Here is a 22,727-nt window from a genome sequence, read left to right as displayed (position 1 = left end):
TTTTAAGAGATAACAATATAGAGATTATTATGGATTTCTGAAAGGAACTTTTAAGAAAACTTAATTTTAATTTAAAAGAGAAAAATAAAGGCACTCTAAATTAACAGCTAACAAAACAAACAATGACAACTAATCCTAAAAATATTTTTATATTTCCCTGAAGGAGAGGCAGACATTGAAAATAAAAAATGTCTCCCATGCAAAGTTAGTTAAACAAACGGAAATCAGTAAACATAATTCATCACATCAATAGACAATAATAACATGACTATTTAAAGAGATGCACAAAAAGTATTTGACAAAATACAGTGTCCATTAATTTTCAAACATTAGAAAAACTAGGCATACTAGGAATTACCTCAACATTTTAAAACGTATATATGTTAAACCCAAGAACAACATCATTCTAAGATATTGGTAAAAATAACATCAAAGACAAGATGCCAGGGCCATTTAATTTTACGATATGTAATGTGGATTTTTCTTATTTATGAGAATTCAAGTACATATTGAATCTCCAAAAAAATCTCCACTATTTAGAAACTTGATTACTTTTGTTTACTTCCTTTTCCTTAACTTGTTTAATGAAAGGGATTTTATTTCAATTCAAAAATATAAAATGATTAGGGATGCTTTAGATTGAAGTCCCATTTTTATTGATAACCTGTGAAATTTGGTACACTGGCATATAATGAACACTCAAATTTTTATGTGCTAAATACTATTGTTAAATCATTTTGTGTAAAAGTAAATGAATACCCTCCCCATACTGCCCCTTCTATTACTTTCTTACACATTTTGTACTTTATGTCTTTATGTTTAAAAATAACATCAAATTAGGAAGAAAGTCAAAAGGTAAAGGAAGAAATTCACATGCTAAAATATTTACATTAAGTTCTGATGTGTTTCTACAACTACTGCTACTATCAAATCCAGCCATTTTATTTTGTATTTCTTGCTAATGCTTGGATTTTGACTTCATTACATTTTCCAAAGGTACTTAAGTCAGAAAAGGATGGGGCAGGATGGGGAGGGTATTTGTTTCCTTCTACATAAACTGGTTTAATAGTAGTATTTAGCAACCTAAAATTTATTGATGGCTCATTATATACCAGTGTACCAAATTTCACAGGTTACTTCCCTTAAGATGGATTTAATTATTATAGCTCCCATTTTACATATAATGAAACTGAAATAACTTACCTGTGATCTTCCAGAGAATAAACAGCATAAAAGGAATCAAACCCAGATAGCTTGAATTAACTCATCTTTTTTGAGATCTGTAGATGAACATTTGTTGAGGCATGAATGCAGTTTTGTCAAACATTTGTTTACTAAGTAGCTTTCTTAATAGGTATAGTTTTTCTCTTATGGTACTCTAATCTGATACCAGATCATTCCTGTTTCTTTCCTTAGTACAGGATTATTGGTAAGAAGCTGGGCACATATATACTTAATAACTTGTGTAACTGAGTTCATTCTCATTAAATATTAAATTCAATATAACTTTTCTTTTTTACTTTCAGTTTTAGTAATATTCCTTGTCAAGTTTATGCAGGAACATTGCCATCACTGTCATTCACAGTAAAACAGTGTTAAAGTTAATAAAATCTTTGATGGGGGCTGGGGATGTGGCTCAAGCGGTAGCGTGCTCGCCTGGCATGCGTGCGGCCCGGGTTCGATCCTCAGTACCACATACCAACAAAGATGTTGTGTCCGCCGAGAACTGAAAAATAAATATTAAAAATTCTCTCTCTCCCTCTCTCTCTCTCTCCTCTCTCACTCTCTCTTTAAAAAATAAAAAAATAAAAAAATAAAAAAATAAAATCTTTGATGGCTATTCTGCCTTGTGGAAGTTGGTGTTAAAAAAGAAAAGAAAAAAATTAGGAGCAATATATCAGCAAGCTCATTGTTGGCATGTGTATATAAGAACTACTAGTATATATTTGTTTTAATATTCCTGTATTATAATTTGCTTCTTTACCTCCAAAATGGATACTATGAAACCTGCTCTGGGAAAAATGTGTAATTTTGAATTGAGAGTGAAAATGGAGCAGCATGTAGTGATTTTCTTACCCATTTTTTTCTTAAATCTAGTCACTCCAAATATACTCAAGCATTTAAGCCTTTTTGATTAAGCAACAAGGATCTTTTGGATCCATTCACTTGATCAGATCAATGTTAAAGGAGAGAGGCCCATGACTATTTTCCTTCTGTAATGCCTGATTTGTGCCAAACAAAGTTTCCATTAGAACAATGGCATCTACTTTTTCCTGCTGACAGGCAGTTTTCCATTTATCATGTCCAAAGAGTTCAACAGGGAATAGAACACTTCAGCAAGGCACACTATTGTATTGTTTGGATACTGAGAAAAGTCATTTTTCATTTCATTCTACTCTGGTTTCCTTAATAAAGATTTATAGAAATCTGAAAGAATGTAGCATATTTTGAAACAGTAGTTTCAATAAGATGTAGATGGTTTTCAAGGTGAGCAGGCCTAGTATTACTTTTTATCCTACATTTTTTCCTATCCAAAGATGCTAAAAAGATTAGCCAGAAAAGTTACTTGAAAAAAAAAATGTGGCACTAAAGATTTAGTATTAAAAATAATGATTTAAAAGAACTGTTGCAAGTGAAAAAATGAAATGTTGTATTTTCAGAAAGTACCCTTTCAGTGCAACATAGGAGCTGTCTCTGTTTCTTATTTTAACATTACTTCACGTTTAATGTTAAGGTACCATCAGTTTTTATTGAAATTTGTCATTCTGAATGATTGAATTATTTTTTGATTAAATTTTAAAAACAAAGTAATATATGAATACTTTTTTATTGTAAGAAATTTTAAGAGTATAATTAAAGACAAAAAGTCCCTTTTGATTTTCATTCCTCATTTCATGTGCCTCTCTTATGAGTATACATATCTTAGACTTTGAATATCTTAAATTTCTTTTTGTCTGTCAAAATAAAGGCAAGAAAAATTATTAGACATATGGAATAGTAGTTTAGGAATAGTTCAAGAAGCACAGAAATATGATAGTGTTAATAAGTAAAAAAGAAAGGATATGGTTTTAGAAAATTCTTTTTAAACTATTTCTAGCTCCAGAGATTTTATTTTGTAGCAGCTTAGATTGGTTCTGAAAATACTACATCTCTGGTTATTTTGATGTCTCCATAACTGTTATTCTCTCTTTTGTTACTGGATACTAATAAGAGGACCATTCTAAAGAAAAGAAAGGATTGCAAAGTTTATATTTTTATACAACCTTTATTGGGTATTTACTGTTTACATTCTATTAATTGTCACAACTACCCTGTAAAGTGACCACTAATATAATTGCCATTTTACAGATGCAAAACTGAGGCAAAGAATTTTGAGTAATTTGTCTAAGACATACAGTATCTAAGTGACAGAACTGTGCTTCACACTTAGCTAGCCTCATGTCATTCTTTCACTTCATTGTGCTGACTTTCTGGATAGGATTTTTTGCTGGGTTTACTAGCACCCCATTAGAGCAGATTTCTGCTTGGAGATATGAGCTTCCTGGGAAAATAAAAAATCTGAAATAATCAGTAAGTAATAAAAGACAAAGCCAGAAATTAGATTTAAAGGGGAGCATCTGATGGATCTTCCATCCCTGACAGGAATTGGAACTGAACAACTGAACAAGGCCCCAGTCCTTTATTTAAGGGGAAGTACATCAGAGGTTTCAGTGTGGCAGGGATCTTGCAGGAAACAGATTATTTGGTGCTTGGTAGGTTACTCCCATCTTTTGGTGTCTTAGTTTGATCCTAAGGCTGTGAGCTAAGGCAGGGTGCCAGCATGATCTGGGCTTTCTCAAACCAGGGAATTTCACCCACAAGTTCCCAGAAAAGCAGCTTCCCTGCCTTAATGGCTCAAACAAACCCATAAATTATACACGGCTCCCGACAATTACTACTAATTGTTCCAGGTTCTTTATGGTCTAGAATTACAGACTCTACATTATTTCAGTAGCTTAATATACCACTGGTGATTTGATTAGGAAAATGGGCAATTCTGTGGGGGAATTAAGGATTATATAGTGGGCTGGGATTGTGGCTCAGCTGTAGAGTGCTTGCCTAGCACGGGCAGGACCCAGGTTCGATCCTCAGCACCACATAAAAATAAAGGCATTGTGTTGTGTCCATCTACACCTAAAAAATTAAATATTTTTTTTAAAAAAGGATTTATATAGTGATGGGCATGTGGGAAATGTTGATTTCAAAAAAGTTGTCTGTGTAGGTCAGAAGAGTTTTGCTGAATATCAGAAAATTTGTTAGTGAAATATCTTACCCTGAAACACCAAGTAAGTGTTGAGAGTTGACATTAGGACAGAGAATTTGATGGTGATGATCTCAGCCTGAAGAACAGTGTTGAGTAGATGAAAAAATAGGAACTCATGGGGAAGTCTGTAGCATGATCCAGGACTGTAAATGGGAATTGATGGAAAGATATGTGAAGCCTTAGTATCTAGAAAGCAACATGACTTCCTGAGAAAAAATGACCTCACTTTACTTACTCATTTCAAACATAAGGTTATTAACATGGAACTATAGAGAGAAGGGGATTATAGGAAATGTGGTTTCCAGCCTTAGTTAACAAAGATGGTTATAGCAGTGATGGTAGAGGTGTGTGCCAAATTGACTACAGATAATCTGGCATAGTAATCAAATGCCTAATCTAGTGCTTGTTTGGCCCATGGTAGGTTCTTGTAAAGTAAGACATCCAGACTCCTCTGTCCCTTCCCTCTTTTTCTTCTCTTTGAGGATTAGGTATTACCTTTTTTTATTCCTGTTTTCCATCCTTGAGTATTGGGCAAAACATGCAATAAGTTCTGAATTAGGTAGTTTAATGAATCACTGGAAGCAAAAATCCAGTGACTAAAAGAGTTATAAAATGCCAAGAGTAAAGATCAAAGAAGGTAGACCTGGAATTTTTACTGGTTCAGCAGTATTTAAAACTGAGAGTGGTTTAATTCTGTCTTGGTTTGCTGGAATCCTCACAATGTTTCCCGGTTAATGAGAGTGAGTCAGGTTCCCCCCTTGCCAAGGTCTCAACTTGGGTAATGGCCCTCAGCACCCCCTCTCTTTTTTGTCTGTTTTAGAAATGAGCAGAAAGAAAGTTACATGAGTGAAGAAAAGAATATTAATATAAAGGGTCTCCTGCCAGATGATATTTTGTTAGCCCATTTGGGTCCAGTCATTTTCTTTCTCTTTTTTCCTTATTCATAGAAGTTAGAGAATGTCTTTTTAAAATATAAGGATTTTTTAATTAGACACTCTGGTAAGGAAAGTCTCCTTTAGTTTGACTGCATTAAGCAATGCTTCCGTTTAGAATGTAATGATTTAAACTATCCATTGTCAATGTCTGTTTCAAAGGTCAACTTTAATATAATTTATTTACTTTTAATTGTTGAGCCTATGCTTCAGATTTCTACATTCAGAATATATGATAATATCATTTTATAAAATAAAAACTTTCAGATATACAATTATATATTCTGGAGAAAATTTGAAAATTTACAATAATTTTACTTTACATACTGATAGCCAGTAATAATAATTCTTTCATATATCATTCATTTATTGTAGGAATGAAAACATTGGAACTATAGTATGATTTATCATAATATAGATTCTTTTATATTGAGAGGATTGTTTTTCTTCTACATAATAGCCTATATATAGGACAGTGAGTTCATATATATATATATATATCTTGCCTACCTTTAAATGTAAAATGACCACATTTCATATTCAGTGTTTTCCTCTATTTCTTGGGTAAAAAAAAATCTTTGTCTTGAACTTATGGTTCTAATCTTTCAACTATGAATTTTTATTGTAATACTTCTATTAGTTTCAAGTAATATTTTCTTCCTTTTATACTTTCATGATCATTCCTTTGGCATTGAACTAAAACAACATTGTAATCCATTGACCCTGTGGGTTACTCTTTGATTAATCTCTGATGCATTCACTATCTAACATCGCAGTCCATTTTATCATTACATATATTCTAGTTCTAACATTTCATTGTTTTATTTTTTCATAACTTTGAAGATACCAGAAATTCTCCAGTTATTTCACCTACTTGGATTTTTTTAATATTCAGCTTTATCTCACAATGCTTAAAGGGTGTTTCATGACTTTTGGTGCATGCAATACTGTTCACAGCCTCAGTGATTTTATCTTGAACCTATTCTGTCCTCTTGAGTAAACCTGTGGGGTTCAGTAGTAGGGACGAAATACTTTAAAATGAACTTTTGTTTATAATATATAGAAATATGAGTTTCTGTTTTCTTCACAGTTTTCAAAACTGTGGGAAATTTTTCTTTTGCATGAGTGATTTTGGCCATATTTATTCCTGAGGTGAATTGTTCTCCATGTTCAAGAATAAAAATTGGCTGTCTTTTAGTATTCTCTGTTCTTTGCTTTGACTCCTTGTCCTACTTTTGAATTGTGATCAAGTTTATATTTTTCAACAAGTATGTGCTTAGCAACTAATAATATAAGGCACTGGGCTGGATGATGAATAGGAGATTAAAATGAAGATGTTTTTTATGTCCTCAAGGTAAAGTTCACTCAAATGTCATGTAAACTAGAAGTGTAGTTGCCCATTTGTGAGGTATTATTAAATTGCCCCAGCTGGTAACATGATAGTTGTAAAGTGGAATAGAATGACTGAAGGTTGAAGCCACTAAGATTTACTACTTGACTTTCCCTAAGGAAATGTTCTTCTGGATGAGAAAGTCTTAGTTTGCATTTTTTAAAACCTGGATATTGATCAATGGAAATTTTTAAAATAATAGCAGACTGCATACTAGTAAAAGCATTGGTGCCCCTCCCATAAAATTGCTTGTAAAATTTTTGAACCTCATTTAGGTATCATGATACCTTTAGCTGTTTTACCTACACCTATGTGTTCTTATGCTAGGCATCTTAAAAAAAATTTTTTTTTAAGTTGTATATGGACACAATACCTTTATTTTATTTATTTTTATGTGGTGCTGAGGATTGAACCCAGTGCTTCACATGTGCTAGGCAAGCACTTTACCACTGAGCCATAATCCCAGCCATGCTAGGCATCTTGAAGACAACAGCTTTTTATATTATTAACTTGGCAATCCTTTAAAGAAATTAATTGGATAAAAGCATCATAATAATAATCTAGTTTTAATATAGGCTTATTTATTAATTAAAGTTATTAATGAGTTTTAGCATACTTTCAACAACATTTTATTTAATATATAATTTTGTAAGATAAGTAAGTGAATATTTTTTAGGATCACTTGTTTCTTTTTAAATTATTTTTGTGCTAAAAAAATCATTAGTGTAATTGAGTTTTGCACATCGACTAATTAGTCTTTTTTAAAACTTAGATTATTTTCTTATGTCTACATACTTACAAATATTTGGTGTCTGTGGATGTAGCTCAGTCGTGAAGAGCTTTCCTAGTATGCTTGAGGACCCGGGTTTCAATCCCCAGCACTGGGAAAAAAAAAAAAAAAAAAAAAAGAAGTATGTGTATGACTTTTAATTTTGCCTTAAAATTAGCATTTAACATGTAATCATATTTTCCTAAAATAATTTTTTTTGGTAACATTATTCCCTTTAAAAGACAGAGTATATAAAATCAAGTTCTTGAGCATTTTAGGTAGCATCAAAAACTGGTAAGATAGCATACTACAGTGGAAATATCTGGAATGGATTTGAACTCTAGTCCATAGTCTACCAGTGACCCTTTATGTGGCCTTGGATAAGTATGCTTAATTTACCTTGTGTGTTAGCTTTCTGTCACGGTGATACATTCATTTAGATAATCAACTTAAAGGAGGGAAGAATGATTTTGGCTCAGTTTTAAAGTTTTCAGTTTACGATCCTTTCAGGCCTATAAGAAGGTGGATTATCATGGCAGGGAGTGTGTGAAGCAAAACTGTTTACCTTATGGCGACTGGGAAGCAAAAAGAGAGAAAGCTGTTCAGGATACTAATTTCCCCTTCAAGGGCACACCTCCAATAACCTAACTTCTTTCCTTTAGGTCCCACCTTCTAAATATTTTATCACCATCCAGTAGCACCTCATGCTGACAATCATGCCTTCAACATATGACCTTGAGGGATATTTAAGATCCAGACAACAACACTTTGTTTTCATTTATATCCCCATTTGTAAGATGAATTAGATCATCTCCATTCTTTTGTATACCCAATAGTTAGGTTCTAAATTCACAGTTTTATTTATTTTTGTCCCTATGTTTGTTTATTAGAAGGTTAAAATATTCACATTAATATTCAGACTTAGGGAGATAATTAAAACTTTATAATTATGCTTTCAGGATTTTATTTTTATTTTATTTTTAAAGACCACATTTGTTGAGGATCTTTACTTTTTCCCTTTCTGGTAAATCTGTTATAATCATTGTTCTTATTTCTAAAAAATTACCTGCATGATATACTTTTCAACAAGTGGGATACTAGGTGTTATGTATTGCAGGTTGACTTGTTTCCAAGTTGTTATTTTCTTTTGACAAATTTCCTTTGTGCCTTTACAAAGTGACATTTAATTGTTTTATGTAGTGAATTAGATATTGACTTCTTAATGATAGTAGTTTTCCAAAGATAAATAGGATTTATTAGTAGTAGAAATACTATAATAGAATAGTAGAAATATGCTTCCTTACTTTATGAACTTTAATAGTAGCTTTGTAGTATAATTTGAAGTCAGGTATTCTAATACCTTCAGCATTGCTTCATTGGCTTAGAATTACTTTGATTATTCTCTTTTATTCTTCCAGATTTTAGGATTTTTTTCTAGTTCTATAAAAAATGTTGGTGGTATTTTGATTGAATCTCTATATTGCATTGAATCTGTATATCACTTTTGGTAATATCATCATCTTAATGATATTAATTCTGCCTGTCCATTCACTTGGGAGGACTTTTTATCTTGTAGTGTCTTCTTCAGTTTCTTCCTTCAGTGTTCTATAGTTTTCATTGTAGACATCTTTAGCTCTTTGGTTGGGTTTATTCTTGGATATTTTTTTTTTCTTTTTCTTTTTTGAGACCATTGTGAATGGGATTGTTTTCCTGATTTCTTTTGTAGCCTGTTTAGTATTGCTGTGTAGGAAAGCTACTGATTATTTTATGAGGATTTTGTTAAATGCTGTTTTGCCAAATTTGTTTATTAGCTTTAGCAGTCTTCTGGTGGAAATCTTTGGATCTTTTAAGTAGGGAATCATATCATTTGTAAAACAGTGATAACTTGACTTATTCTTTTGTCTCTTTGTATCCTTTTTATTTTCTTCTCTTGCCTAATTGCTCTGTCTAGGATTTCTAGCAGGGAACACATTTTTATGATTGCTTGAATCTGTGGTCTTTGTTTATTTGTTTGTTTTTGTTTTTAAAAGACAGGGTTTTACTATGTTTTCCTGGATGGTTTCATATTCCTGGACTCAAAGGATCCTTCTAGTAAGCTTTCCAAGTGCTGGGACTACAGGCGTGTGCCACTGCACTTGGCTAATTTTCTTTGGGGAAAAATAATTTGGGATACGTATGTATTTTTATTGTTCCTTATTTCTTTTAATCGCAAATGTTCATATTTCAATACCATTAAGACTTTTATCTCTCTAGAATATTACTTTTCACTTTTTTTTCTCTATCCTATACTGTTTCCTCTGACTTCCTTATTTCTTTTTCTTTTTTTTTTTTTATGGTACTGGGGATTGAACCCAGGGGTGCTTAACCACTGAACCACATCCCCAGCACTTTTTAATACTTTATTTAGAGATAGGGTCTCCCTGAGTTGTAAGTGCCTCACTAATTTACTGTGATGGCTTTGAACTTGCAATCTTCCTGCCTCGGCCTTGTGAGTTGCTGGGATTACGGGAAGTCACCACTGCCGCCTGGCTGAGTTTCTCATTTCTGTTCATGTTTATCTCTATCTTAGGTTGAAGCGTTCAAATACCAGGGATGTTTGCATATCCACTCTTATTTTTTAAAAATAGCTAAGTCTGTATAGAATTTTATATTCATTGTGTTCTCTAGAAGGTAGTTTTAGGCATTTTCTTTGAGGAAATGCCCTCAATATTGGTATTTATAGATTTTTTTATAGTATTTCAGTAGAAGTAGTCTCTCACTTCCTAATATTTACAAAACATGTAAGTAGGGCATTATGGGTCTTATAGTTTGGAAAACCAAAATTAAATGTTAGCTCTCTAGTTCTAGTGACTACCTCATTTCTCCCTTTTCTGGTTCTGGTACTCATTTTCAGGATTCATTTAGTTATTTTTCTTCAGAGAATGTTTTCTGTTTCTGGTAGGAGAGTGGTAGTCTCTTGATAGTGTAGACAGGAGTTAAATCCCTTGTACTTTATGTTACTGAATTTTATGTCATTGAATTTTAACACAAAGTAGTATTTTTATTGTGATAGCTGTGGAAGTTCTTATCTATATGATTTTGCATGATTTTTATAAACTTAGGGATTTTTTATTTCATTGTTAATTTTGTTTTCAAAAAGTCAATAATATATGCATTTCCCTTAGTGTGGTAGGCAGAAAACTTACACCCCAAACATGTCTGTATCCTAATACATAGAACCTGTGAACATGTTATCTTTACAGAAAGGGCTTTACAATTATGATTAAAGTTATGGTTCTTGAGGTGGGAAGATAAACCAGAAATATCTATATGGTCTTCATCTAATCAGAGGATCTTTTAAAAGCAGAGGACCTTTCTTGTCTGTAGTCAGTAAGAGGGACATGTGACTACAGATAGTGGATCAGAGATAGGCAGATGAGGTCCTAAAGGAATGAGCTAAGGAATGTGGGTAACCTCTAGGAGCTCCAAAAATTAAGAAAATAAATCCTGCCCTTAGATCTTCCAAAATGGGATGTGACCCTACTAATACCCTGATTTTTAACTGGGTAAGGTCCATACTAGAATTCTGACCTGTAGATCTATAAGATAATAAATTTAGTTTTGTTTTTTTTTAAGCCACTAAATTTTTGGTGGTTTGTTTGGGCAGTGATAGCAATTAAAATACATAGTGATTTCCACATATTCTTTAAGATTTAAAACTGAGTTATGAAAATGATTTATAGAATTTGATAGCAATTAATGTACATAGTGATTTCCACATATCCTTTAACATTTAAAACTGAGTTATGAAAGTGATTTATAGAATTTGAATATTTTTACTTGAAGTCACAGATGTTGGAAATGCATGATCCAATCCTTCATATGCTGGAAAAATTCTAATAGTCATTTTCCATTTATTTAAATGTTTTATATTATTAAAAGATATGGAGTCAGTAGGTGGATTTTACAGTCTAGTTTATTTCATTATTAACACATATTGAACTTGTTTTGTAAGTGGCATTTTTAGCTTTACTTACATATAACTTAAACATTAAATTTAACCATGTAAGCAGTAATGGTAAATTTATTGTATTTTAAAAGTTGCTGCAATTAAAATTAACTTTTAATTTTATCATAGATAATGGTGCCTTTTTAGAAATAATAGCTTTATTGAGATATAATTCACATATCATACAATTCACCCATTTGAAGTATACAATTCAGTGGGTTTAGTGTGCTTAGAAAGTTGTATAGTCATTACCACAATGTTTTAGAATGCTTTCTTCATTGCCCCCAATCCCATACCTATGTTAGCATCCCCATTTCCCATTTCCCACCCTCAAACTTAAGCAGCCAGTAGTCTACTTTCTGTTGCTGTATATTTGCCTAATCACAGCATTTCATATAAATGGAATTACATCATAAATTTGCTTCTTAGCATTATGTCTTCAAGGGTTCATGAATTTTATAGCATGTATCAGTACTTTTTTTTCTTTTATTATTTTATAGAACTCCACTTTTAAAGTTTTAATCTGCATATGCCAGATTTTATTTATCTATTCATTAGTTAATGGACATTTGAGTTGTTTTCACGTTTTGGCTGATACAAATCATGTTGCTGTGAATATTGATGAACAAATTTTAGGTGAACATAGGCTATCACTTCTCCTGACTATATACTTAGAAATGCTGGCTTATGGTATTTCTGTGTTTAGAAGTTTTGATAAATGGGTTTTAGTTGGGATTTTGAAAGATCCAAAGCAGCGTATCATTTTATTTTTATATTTTTCCTTAGTTGTACTCAGGTTTCTAATAAATATTTGTGTAAATTAGTATTAGCTTAATACCTGTAGACTCATGAGTCTAAACTCCATATGGATAGGAATAATCCTGTTTACCAAAGGAAATTGGTCCTATTCTCTTTGTATATTTATCATATTTCATTGATGAAAATATAGAATTTTTGTAAAGGCAGCCTTGGGATATTTCTATTTAAGTACCTGGTCATTTAAGACATTTTCTCTGCAGTATTTTTTATGTGGAAAATTTTCCTTTTAGGAAAGGAAATTACTTTTGAAGAAAATATAAATTAGTTTGTTTATGTCCCTTTTGAAGTTACTTTAACGTTGATGTTTGTACTTTTGGGCATATTTTCTAATAACTTTAATGTAACTTGAAAGCTTTCAGATTTTCTTTTCATTTTTTTTTCCCATTCTATATCATCTGATGTCTTTTCATCTTTTATACAAGTGCCAAAGGACTTGCTGGGACCTTTCTTTCTATAGTCTTCACACACATATACAGACACACACACACACACACACACACACACACACACACACACACACACTCCATCTACTTTCTTTGATCTTTCTTCCTGACTTAGAAATTTTTGTTGTTTTATATATTTCATTTTCTTTTTTGCAAAATAAATGCAATAAACGAAGTACTTATTAGCAGTTTTGACTGAAAATCACGTTGTTTTCCAGGATGCACTATTTCTTCTAGATCATTATTTTGGAAAAGGACTTAAACACATTTGATCTGTTTCTTGTCTTAACACTGAGCTGCTAATAAGCCTATTCCAAATAACAGTATTTATTTGAGAGATAATCAGATTTCTTAGAGTCTACTTTCATTACACTTATGGTATAACTAATTATTATACATATGCAAAGTAGCTATTTAGTACTGTTAGGAATGAAATCTTAAGAATCTAAAAAAGGCATATTTTTAAAATATATAACTATATATGTTATAGATATATATGTGTATGTATATATATTTGGATTCTTCTTCAGAAAAAAATGTTCAAAGATTTGGATTTTATTCTATTAAAATGTGGGTTGAAGATATAGCTCTGTTGGTAGAGTGCTTGCCTCACATGCACAAGGCACTGCATTCAATCCCCAGCACCATTAAAATTTTTTTTATTAAAACGTCTAAAGCTTAAGATGCATTTGTCTGATTTGTCTTATTTTATCTTATCTTTATACTAATTACTTGAATGATTACAGTTCTGTGAAAGAAACACTATTTATGGAGGATTTAGATAGCAGAGTTATCTGTTATCAGATTCAAGAAGTCCTCTGACTACTAAACAGATGATAAAACTTGTGTCATAGATTCTTAGAAAAAACCTTGCAAATAACCCTGTTGTGAGCTAGAAGGTGCTTTACCTTATTTTGGCCACCTGGATGAGATCCATGAATTCTTAGCTAAAATAATCTTATCCAGACCTGAATGCCTTTGTTTTTTGCCTTTTTCTTGTTGGAAATATATCATTTTTATTTATTTCTAGGAATCTGAAATAAAATGAAGAACAGATGATGCTTCAATGTTTTACATATTTTGTATATAATATTATCTATGAGTAGGGTTTTATAGGAACATATCATAAACCATACATTTTATTTTGTATATTTAGTTCAAACATTATTTTAATTTATAATATTTAAACCAGATTGGTTATGAATATGTTTTTATTCTTCCATTCTTGTTCATAATTCTGTTATTAAAATATGCTCTACAGTTAATTGATCAGAAGGGAAACACTCACTTTTGGTGATCACTGTTCCATCTGTTGTGTGTTGATAGCCAACAGAAACAGATGGTATTTTATTCATACCTTGTTTTTGTGTATACATAGTATTTTTCTTTGAATATTATATGAACTTTAATTTATAATTTGTTTTTAAGGAAGTTTCATGATTGAAAAACAAATTCTGGGGCTGGGGATGTGGCTCAAGCCGTAGCGTGCTCGCCTGGCATGCGTGCGGCCCGGGTTCGATCCTCAGCACCACATACAAACAAAGATGTTGTGTCCGCCGAAAACTAAAAAATAAAATATCAAAATTCCCTCTCTCTCTCTCTCTTTAAAAAAAAAAAAAAGAAAAAGAAAAACAAATTCTGGGAGAATTATATATATGTATGCATTTATACACACACACACACACACACACACACACACACACACACACACACACACACACACAAATAAACTTTAGTTTGAAGCAGTTTTAAACAGCTGCCAGAAAGCTACTGGCATTTATTTCACAGCATAACTCTGATAATATGTAATCTGACAGAGGTTTTTGAGGTTTGACTTAGTTGTCCTAAATTAACATTGAGGTTGGGATTTTACTCATGCATAAACATGTTTGTCTTTATATGAAATTATATAGGGAGGCATTTCTTCTTCATCTAACCATATATTGATTACTTATTGTTATTTGTATAAATGTTGATTTTTCATCAAAATAAATAAAAAACAAGATGTGTTAAATTCAGAGAAAACAGTTTCAGATTAACAAACTACTAAAATGATGCTGGTAACTAAAAAGTGAGTTTGTGAAGCCCAGATTAGTGATATCACAGATGTTGAAGAACTTACTTTTATTTTTAAATTTAGCTCACTTGTCAAATAAATCATTCTAGCCTTAGGAAAATCATCTTGCATTTTACTTAATTATAAATTAAAATAACCCCAGCTCTAAAGAATTAATAAAAATTGAAATATTGAATTATTTGTTTCAGATTAACAAACTACTAAAATGATGCTGGTAACTAAAATAATTTTGTTCTTCTACATTGCCTTTAATACATTCCAGTCTCTTCTGTGGATGTTTTTATTACCTCTTTTCAAGAAAATGTACCATAGACAGATTGAGACAGGTAATATAAGTGGCTCAGATCATCATTATTCCCTAAGTAAATAAGTTCTTAAAAAATAACAAAAAAATTGGAATATGCCAAGATTTGAAATGAGTTTAAAAGTTATCATTTACTCCTAATACCTTAATAATTATTTTCAAGATGAAGTGTGATTTGGAATCCCTTAAATCATTTGGAACTTTAAGATAATGTGTCTTTACTACATCCTAAAGGGCATAATTAGGTAAAAGTCTTTCTTCTTCTACATATTATTTTTATGCAGATGCTTTATTTATTTTGTTTCTAATGTAATTTGTATCAGCCATAACATATAATGAAATAACAACCGTATTATGAATACTTTTATACATCTGAGTTGGAGTGAGCTCTTTGATGGTAATAATTTGAGAGATGAATCAAATGCTTTTTTTTTCTTTCCTCCTGCTTTTTTGTACCATTTCTGTCTTACAAACTTTTCTGATGATTCATTTAGGTGATACTATGTTTAAATACCTTGCTTGTTGCAGTCATAGGCAATTAATGAGTTTTTTATGCTTATAGATGCTGTCACATTATTAAAAGTAGAAAAAGATACTCCAGCTCTCAACATTTTTTTCAGTCTTTCTTTTTTCACCTTTTTAGAAGTGAAAACATTTATTTATTTATTTTATTTTTTGCCATGTTGCAGATCAAACCTGGGGCCTCACACATGATAGCAATCAGTCTACTACTGAGTCTATCCCTTTAAGCATTTCACTGATTGGAGGACTTGGTATTTTTGAATAGTTGTGTTTGCATTAAATCCTCTTTTAAAAAAGTTAGGAATTTGACAAATGTTAAGAAATTCCTGTAATTATGTTGGTAATAAGTCATGTTAGTCATTATACTCTATGGGGCTAACAAATTAGGTAAGAAGAGAGTGAAAATTTATATTTCTTCTCTATTGGGTATGATTCTCTAATTTACTCTTTTTGAAATGTGAAAAGTCTTCATTGTACATTGTGGTGCTATTGCTTATTTAAGTAATGAAGCAGAATAGGAGATTTGCTTCTTGGAAATTTTACTCATCTCTAGTTGGGATTAAATTATAAATCTTGGACTTAACAAGTAGGAAAAATCACTTAAGAGACTGGGGTTTGAGGTTTATCTCTGTCACTAACTGATGTTGTGACATTAGGAAGTCATTTCTTTGGGCTGCTTTTTTCAGAGCTCTGAGATGATAGGATACCATATTCTTTTAAACAACCTTGTTTTTCTAGCCAGAACTATGTTACTTTTGTTAAATTACTACATGAATATATCAGTGATTACCATTTGGTAATTAATGAACTTAATTTAAAAGGACTGCTTTAGGTAATTATAAATATACTTGTTCATTTTTAAAATAACATGTTAATAAAATATATAGATAGGTATAGAAAAGGGAATTTATGAATATAGAGAGTAATGTAAATACCTCATTCAACAATAGAATTGCTAATTGGTATTTTACCATATGATGTAAATTGCAGTATGGGTATGAAAAAAGTTTCAATTGATTGAATTATATCAGATGTTAAAGATTTGATTTTCACAAATAGTAAATACAGGTTGATCATCTCTAATCCAAATATATAAAATTGGAAATGCACTCAAATTCAAAACTTTCTGAACATCAACTTTCAAAAATTTTCTCATTTTAATCATTTCAAATTTTGGGTTTTCAGATAGGAATACTCAACTTGTAAAGTCTATGCAAGTATTATGAAATCTGTAACACTTCTGTGATCTCAAGCATTTTGGATAAAGGATACTCAGCTTGTGATTAAATTTCTTCCTAAGAATTAGAAACATAAAATTGGAGAATTAACATATGTACTTGAAAATTAATTCAAAACTAATTAATACATTGTTACTTCATTATGTAAAGATGGGTTGAATGAAAAGCATGTGGACATGTGTGAAGGCCTTTTAAGTATTCTATTCTAAAGATCATAGAACTAAAATAAATAGTTTGAGTACTTTCTCATTGATAGTTCATTGACTATTCTGAAATTGTCCTGTACATATAAATTATGGAAATCGGATAATAGATTGCCAGAGAAGGAAAAAATAATTTAAACTTTTTGTTATTTATATTAGATAGTATAATTGGTTCATCTGTCCACTTATAATTTATTTTATTAAAACAAATTTTAAAATCTTTACATAATAAGCATTGTGTTAAGTTTAATTTGGTATAGAAATATAATATACATATTTCTTACTAATGTGGAGATGAATTATTTCTGGGACAGAAATTGAAGCATTAAATAGTAAGAGTGCCACAGAAAGGAAAGAGATGAATACAGAAAGAACTAGCCCTGAGTATTCATTTGGGACTTGATTAATAAATATTGTCTCTGTTAAGGACACTTCTATACAGTTTTTTTCAACGTAAGGTGCGAATGCCTTACTAGGAATTTTTCTTAAAAGCCAGATTTTAATTTAGTTTATTGGAATGAGCCCGAGATTCTGCATTTCTAAAGGTGCCCCAGATTTTGCTAGTACTTAAGGGCAATGGTTCATCTTTTGAGAATTGAGGCAATAATATTTAACAGAGAAAATTTATTTTTATTATTATTTAAACATTAGGTATTTTTGTGGATTTTCTTTTAGAGAACCAGAGGACGGAAACGAAGCTTTGTTCCTGAGGAAGAAAAACATGAGGTTGGAATAAGTTAAGCAGTTTTTACACAGTTCAAATTTTGAGAAATTTTTTTCTTAAAATTGTTTTCTTTATATCCTGATTTTGTTTTGATTTATTCTCCCTTGTATGGCAGGAAAGAGTTCCTAGAGAAAGAAGACAGAGACAGTCTGTATTACAAAAGAAACCCAAAGCTGAAGATTTAAGAACTGAATGTGCAACTTGCAAAGGAACTGGAGACAATGAAAATCTTGTCAGGTAAATTGGATGCTGAGTCCTTGTCTTTTGGGGATTAAAGTCCCATGATTATCATTTTCTTATCACAGATAAAATGAAAAAACAAAAATAGAATAAGATGTTTATAAAAATCTTACTTAGAACAAGGTTTCAGAAACAGATTTCATCTACTGATTAACTTTGCACACATAGTTATACTCTGGATTTAGATGTAAATAAGAGTGATAATCTGGATCTTGAACACAAGAGAATTAATTTTCTCTTCACAAGAGAAGTTGTCAGTATTTTTATAAAGAGGCCACAAAAGTAATTTGATTTAAACACTTTGTATTGAGATTATTGTTTTATCTCATAAGATCATAAAGTTAATATGCTCTTACTTATTATAAAAGTTGAAGTTTATTAAGGCAACCAACAATAAGACAGACTTTATTTTATTGGCAAGAGCTTCATTAGCACTTCCTTATTGCCTACCAAAATGAATGTGTTAAATGCTTCTCTCTTATGAAATAAAGAAAGGTGAAAAGATGGCCTAGATAGATTTTGTTTTGTTTTGTTTTCTTCTTTGTTTTTTTTGTTTTGTTTGGGTACTTTTTTATTTTTAAATCAAGCATAATACTAATCAGGAAGCTTAGCTGATGCTGTACAATGACTATTCCTGAGGGCCCAGAGATTTCTAATTTTAGCCATTTGCATCTTGCTGAAATGAAGAAAGTACTCAGTTTGCTGGTGTGGGTGGTTAACAAAAATAAGTTAATTTAAGAGACATCAGTCTTTCAAAGCGACAGTGGCAGAGTTCTTGTAGCATGGTGAGGGAACTCTGTCTGATTTCTTTTAAAAATTGTCTTGGTAAAGTCCTACTGAGTTGACTGAGGACAGAAAATTAAACACTTAAAAAAGAATAAACTTATGTTGATGAAATAAATATATTAGTATAATTATGTGATTTTAAATATTTACTTAAAAAATGATGTTCTATGTTTTAGTCATTAAAAATATAATTTCTTTTGTCTTCATCAAATAAAGGCAGGAAGTTTTTTTTAAATCTTAGTTTTTTATATTATCACTAAGAAAGATAAGGAGAAGGTAAAGATTTCAGTGAAGAAATACAAAGTGCTTCAACAAAGTAAGAAAGTCTATTTTCTTTTATGTAGTTGATGCAGAATCTTGTGGGAGTTGTCATGAAGATGAAATTCATTTATATTTAATTAAAGCAATTCTGAATTCAGGAGATATATATGTATAATTCTGATCATACTATGAATTATGTCAAAATGAAATCCCAAGCTGAAGTATAATATAATGGTATACATAAAATTACAAAAAAACTAAAAAATTACAATATTACATAATAAAAAATCAAGGGAAATGCCATTGAGGTTGGGGATAGGGGTGAGGAGCATGATTAATTTGAAATGATAGTTAAAAACTTGTGATCTTCTTTTCAATTATTTGAACCTATACCAATGTCTATCTTCATTCATTTTTTTGAAATACTAGATTGATTCAGGCCCTTTTACTGTGGAATCCAAACATTTTTACTAGTTTTTATGTTATTTTTTGCTTATATTTGATCGAACCTAGGGAATAAATATAGCTTATATTTCAAAAAGCACTTTATAATAGGGCATTTCCAACCCACTATATTTTAGGTATCTTGAAAAAAAGTAGGTACCGTGTTTCTTATAATCTTTATAAAATTTTTGAATAATATTTGCCTTTCTTATTTATTTCATTAGTTTCTGTTGTAAAATTTTCATTCCTAATTGCATGATTAAAACATGTCAGTATTTGGAATTTAGTGAAAGTTTTCTTGGAAGGTAAAGATATTTTTATTAACCTAGAAATGATGGATATACAAAGTCCCTTTCCTTGGTTGCCTCATAAAAAGGATAGCATCATAAATTTTCTGCAAAGATTTTTAAAGGTAATGAAGAGGAAATTAAATGTTTTTATTATAATATTTCTGAGAAAAAGAAAAGATAGATATAAAACAATGCCATAAAGTGTTCTATGGTTATGAGTTTTCTTTAAATATTTAGTTTAAGCACTATTGCTCCTGGATTAAAGAAGAATTTTATTTTGCATAGATTTCATGTGTTTAATAAAAACAATTGTATAGCTAATATCTGCCATTTTCCCTAACATTACATTTCATTTGGAGTTAACACCATCATTGCTTGAAAATAGTCCCCCTAAAATTCATATTTTTATGATTACATTATATATTAAGTATTATATTGTATATTAAGTATTATGTATACATATTCTTTTTTAACTTTAAAATATTTTAAATAAGGCTTTATTTTCTATAAAAATATATTTCAGTGGAAGGTCAGAGATATACTCATTGTGTTTATCTGTTGGTTCTCCTATAAAATTAAACATTTTTGATTATAGTAATCTTTTATTAAATATGTTTTCTGTGTTTCCTCAAGTTTCTTTAAAATAATGTCTGCAACTTAGGAGAACCTTCTCTTTAGCATCTTTGATTTTGAAACCACACTTCTCTATGTAATTCAAGCTATATGGAAAATTCATATTAGTTATTATTCTTGCTGCTTCAGTTATTTGTATATGTTTATGTGAATTTATTTTCTTTATATAATTGGGAAATTGTGTGCAATTTATCAGTCAACTGTAATTAGCAGGATCCAACTTATTTTTTGCTACAGCTTATCTCAGATCTTTGACAAAGAATTTAGCATTTCTGTGCCTCATTTTTTCCCTATGTTATACATGATCAAATCATGAATAACTGCTAAGTTATGATAAAATCTTTTCTTTGTAAAATATTAGGACAGTGACATTGGTGATACAAAGGATACATACATGCTTGTGTTGAAATGTGGTTCATAATTGGTAAATATATTTTCATTAGTAATAAATACTGATTTTTAACCTTTCAGAAAGTGTATGTATCCTGTTTTTATATAAACTTATTTCTAGTATTTAGGGGACAAAGGGAATTTTGACTACAATCTTACATGTTCTCTAAAATGATAAGAATAAATGGTTCAGATTTGGGAAATCTGAAAATTATCAAGGTCATTAAGAGGAAGATGATTTTTATAATGTCTTATGGAATTTTTAAAAATATTGTTTCACTTTTTCCATCTGCTTTTTAAATTTAATTAAAAATTTTTTTTGCAAAATTTTCCATTAAAAATAGATTCCTTTATGTCCTTATAAATATGCAATTTAAATGCTAAAGTCCAAATTGATACTCTGTGTTAGAACTGTGAGATCTTTTTCAGGCATTTATTTATTTTGAGAGAGGTATTCTTTGTGAGAAGTATGGCCCCATTTAATGATACCTTATTTTTGTTTCTACATTTAGTGTTCAGTAAGTCCTTGATAAATGAATGATAAATGCCTAATAAATAGACTCCATATATTTTTGCTGCCAACCCTAAAAAATTTTACAATTTTAACTTAATCCTAGAGAAAATTGAGTCACTAAATATAAATTTTTCATGAAAATATTTAAAAGACTTTACAATGTCTGTTGTTTTTTTTCCCTATGACAAGGTAAGAAAATAACACAGATTTTAAATAATTCATGCACCTATGCAAGAGTAGAAATGAAGTGATTGTTCTTTTTGAACACTTGATTTTCAAAAGATAGATTTTAGAGATAGCTAGATAGCCTTTCTTCTCCATAAGTTTTTATTTAGATGTCACATCAGGAATAAGTCTAAACTTTTAAACCTCATATTTTATTTTAATTATGTAAATTCAGTGTGACACATTTTATTACTTAAAATAAAAAACCATAGGCTAGAGACAAAAGAGTTTCTAAAACTAAGAACTCTAGACTCAGTGAGTCTTCTCAAATACTATCTTTAATTTTATTTGTATTATAGCCATTTTTCAGAAATATTGAGGTTAGGAAATGATCCGTGAAGCTATTCACTTTTACAACTAATTCCACACTATTAAATGCTTGCTAGATTCCCCTTATTTGAGTATAAGGCAAATTACATAGATATTGAATCATTTTGGTTACATACAAGGTTAGCATGTTAATTTGCTCTCTAAGCAATTTATTTATTTCATATTTTAAATATCTGACTTCTTAATGTTTTCCCCCCAAATAATTTGTATCATAAACTGTTAGAAACACCAACAAGAAATAATATATACTAGATTTTTATTTCAAATATTAGTCTCTATAATTTATTCTGATTCTTTTTATTATAAATTAATTTTTTGTTCTAATTGGTAAAGATATTTTTAAATGGCCTGGGTCATAATTAAAGGAGTTTACTTCCTGAGATTTGATTAGATTGATAGTAAAGCTAAAATTGGTTATAAATTTTGATACTATTTTTACAGAACGGCAGATCATAAAGGTGAATACTTAAATGACATTGTAAATAAAGCCACGTGTGCATGCCTTTAACCCCAGTCACTGTGGAGGCTGAGACAGGAATATCATAAGTTTAAGACGAGCTTTGGCAACTTAGCAAGACCCTGTCTCAAAAAGAATTTGGGGGATATAGCTCAGTGGTAGAGTACTGTGGGCTAAATCCCCTGTACCACAGAAACAAACAGAAAATGGAACCTAGTTTATCTATTTTAAGAACACTTAGTATTACATTTGGTAGAATTTTTTAAAGTTATTTTATTTTGATTAAAGACCTGCTAGATTACTAGCAAGTAATAGTTTATCATATGATAATCACATAATTACTAATAGTTTATCACTTTTTGTTTTAATAATTCATTTGCAGTTCTGGGGAATGAACATAGAGTTTCATGCATGCTAGGCAAGTGCGCTACCACTGAGCTATATA

At 30.5% G+C, this 22,727-nt stretch overlaps 1 protein-coding gene across 4 annotated transcripts in view; it reads left to right on the top strand.

Annotated features, from left to right (window-relative positions):
• Window positions 1–22,727, top strand: part of Phf14 (PHD finger protein 14) — a 183,832-nt gene that overhangs the window by 66,409 nt on the left and 94,696 nt on the right. For all 4 annotated transcript variants that reach the window (XR_013435277.1, XM_078040344.1, XM_040291563.2 and 1 more), the window contains 2 exons: window positions 17,664–17,714; window positions 17,828–17,949. Coding sequence is in view for 3 of the 4 variants with exons in the window: in XM_078040344.1 (XP_077896470.1) it covers window positions 17,664–17,714; window positions 17,828–17,949 (173 nt within the window). In the remaining variant the exon portion in view is untranslated. The remainder of the gene's footprint in view (window positions 1–17,663; window positions 17,715–17,827; window positions 17,950–22,727) is intronic.

Source organism: Ictidomys tridecemlineatus, chromosome 2, assembly GCF_052094955.1.
Source record: "Ictidomys tridecemlineatus isolate mIctTri1 chromosome 2, mIctTri1.hap1, whole genome shotgun sequence".
NCBI classification, from domain to species: domain Eukaryota; kingdom Metazoa; phylum Chordata; class Mammalia; order Rodentia; family Sciuridae; genus Ictidomys; species Ictidomys tridecemlineatus.
The sequence above is the reverse complement of the archived record's forward strand: the minus strand, read 5'-3'. Positions and strand labels throughout refer to the sequence as shown.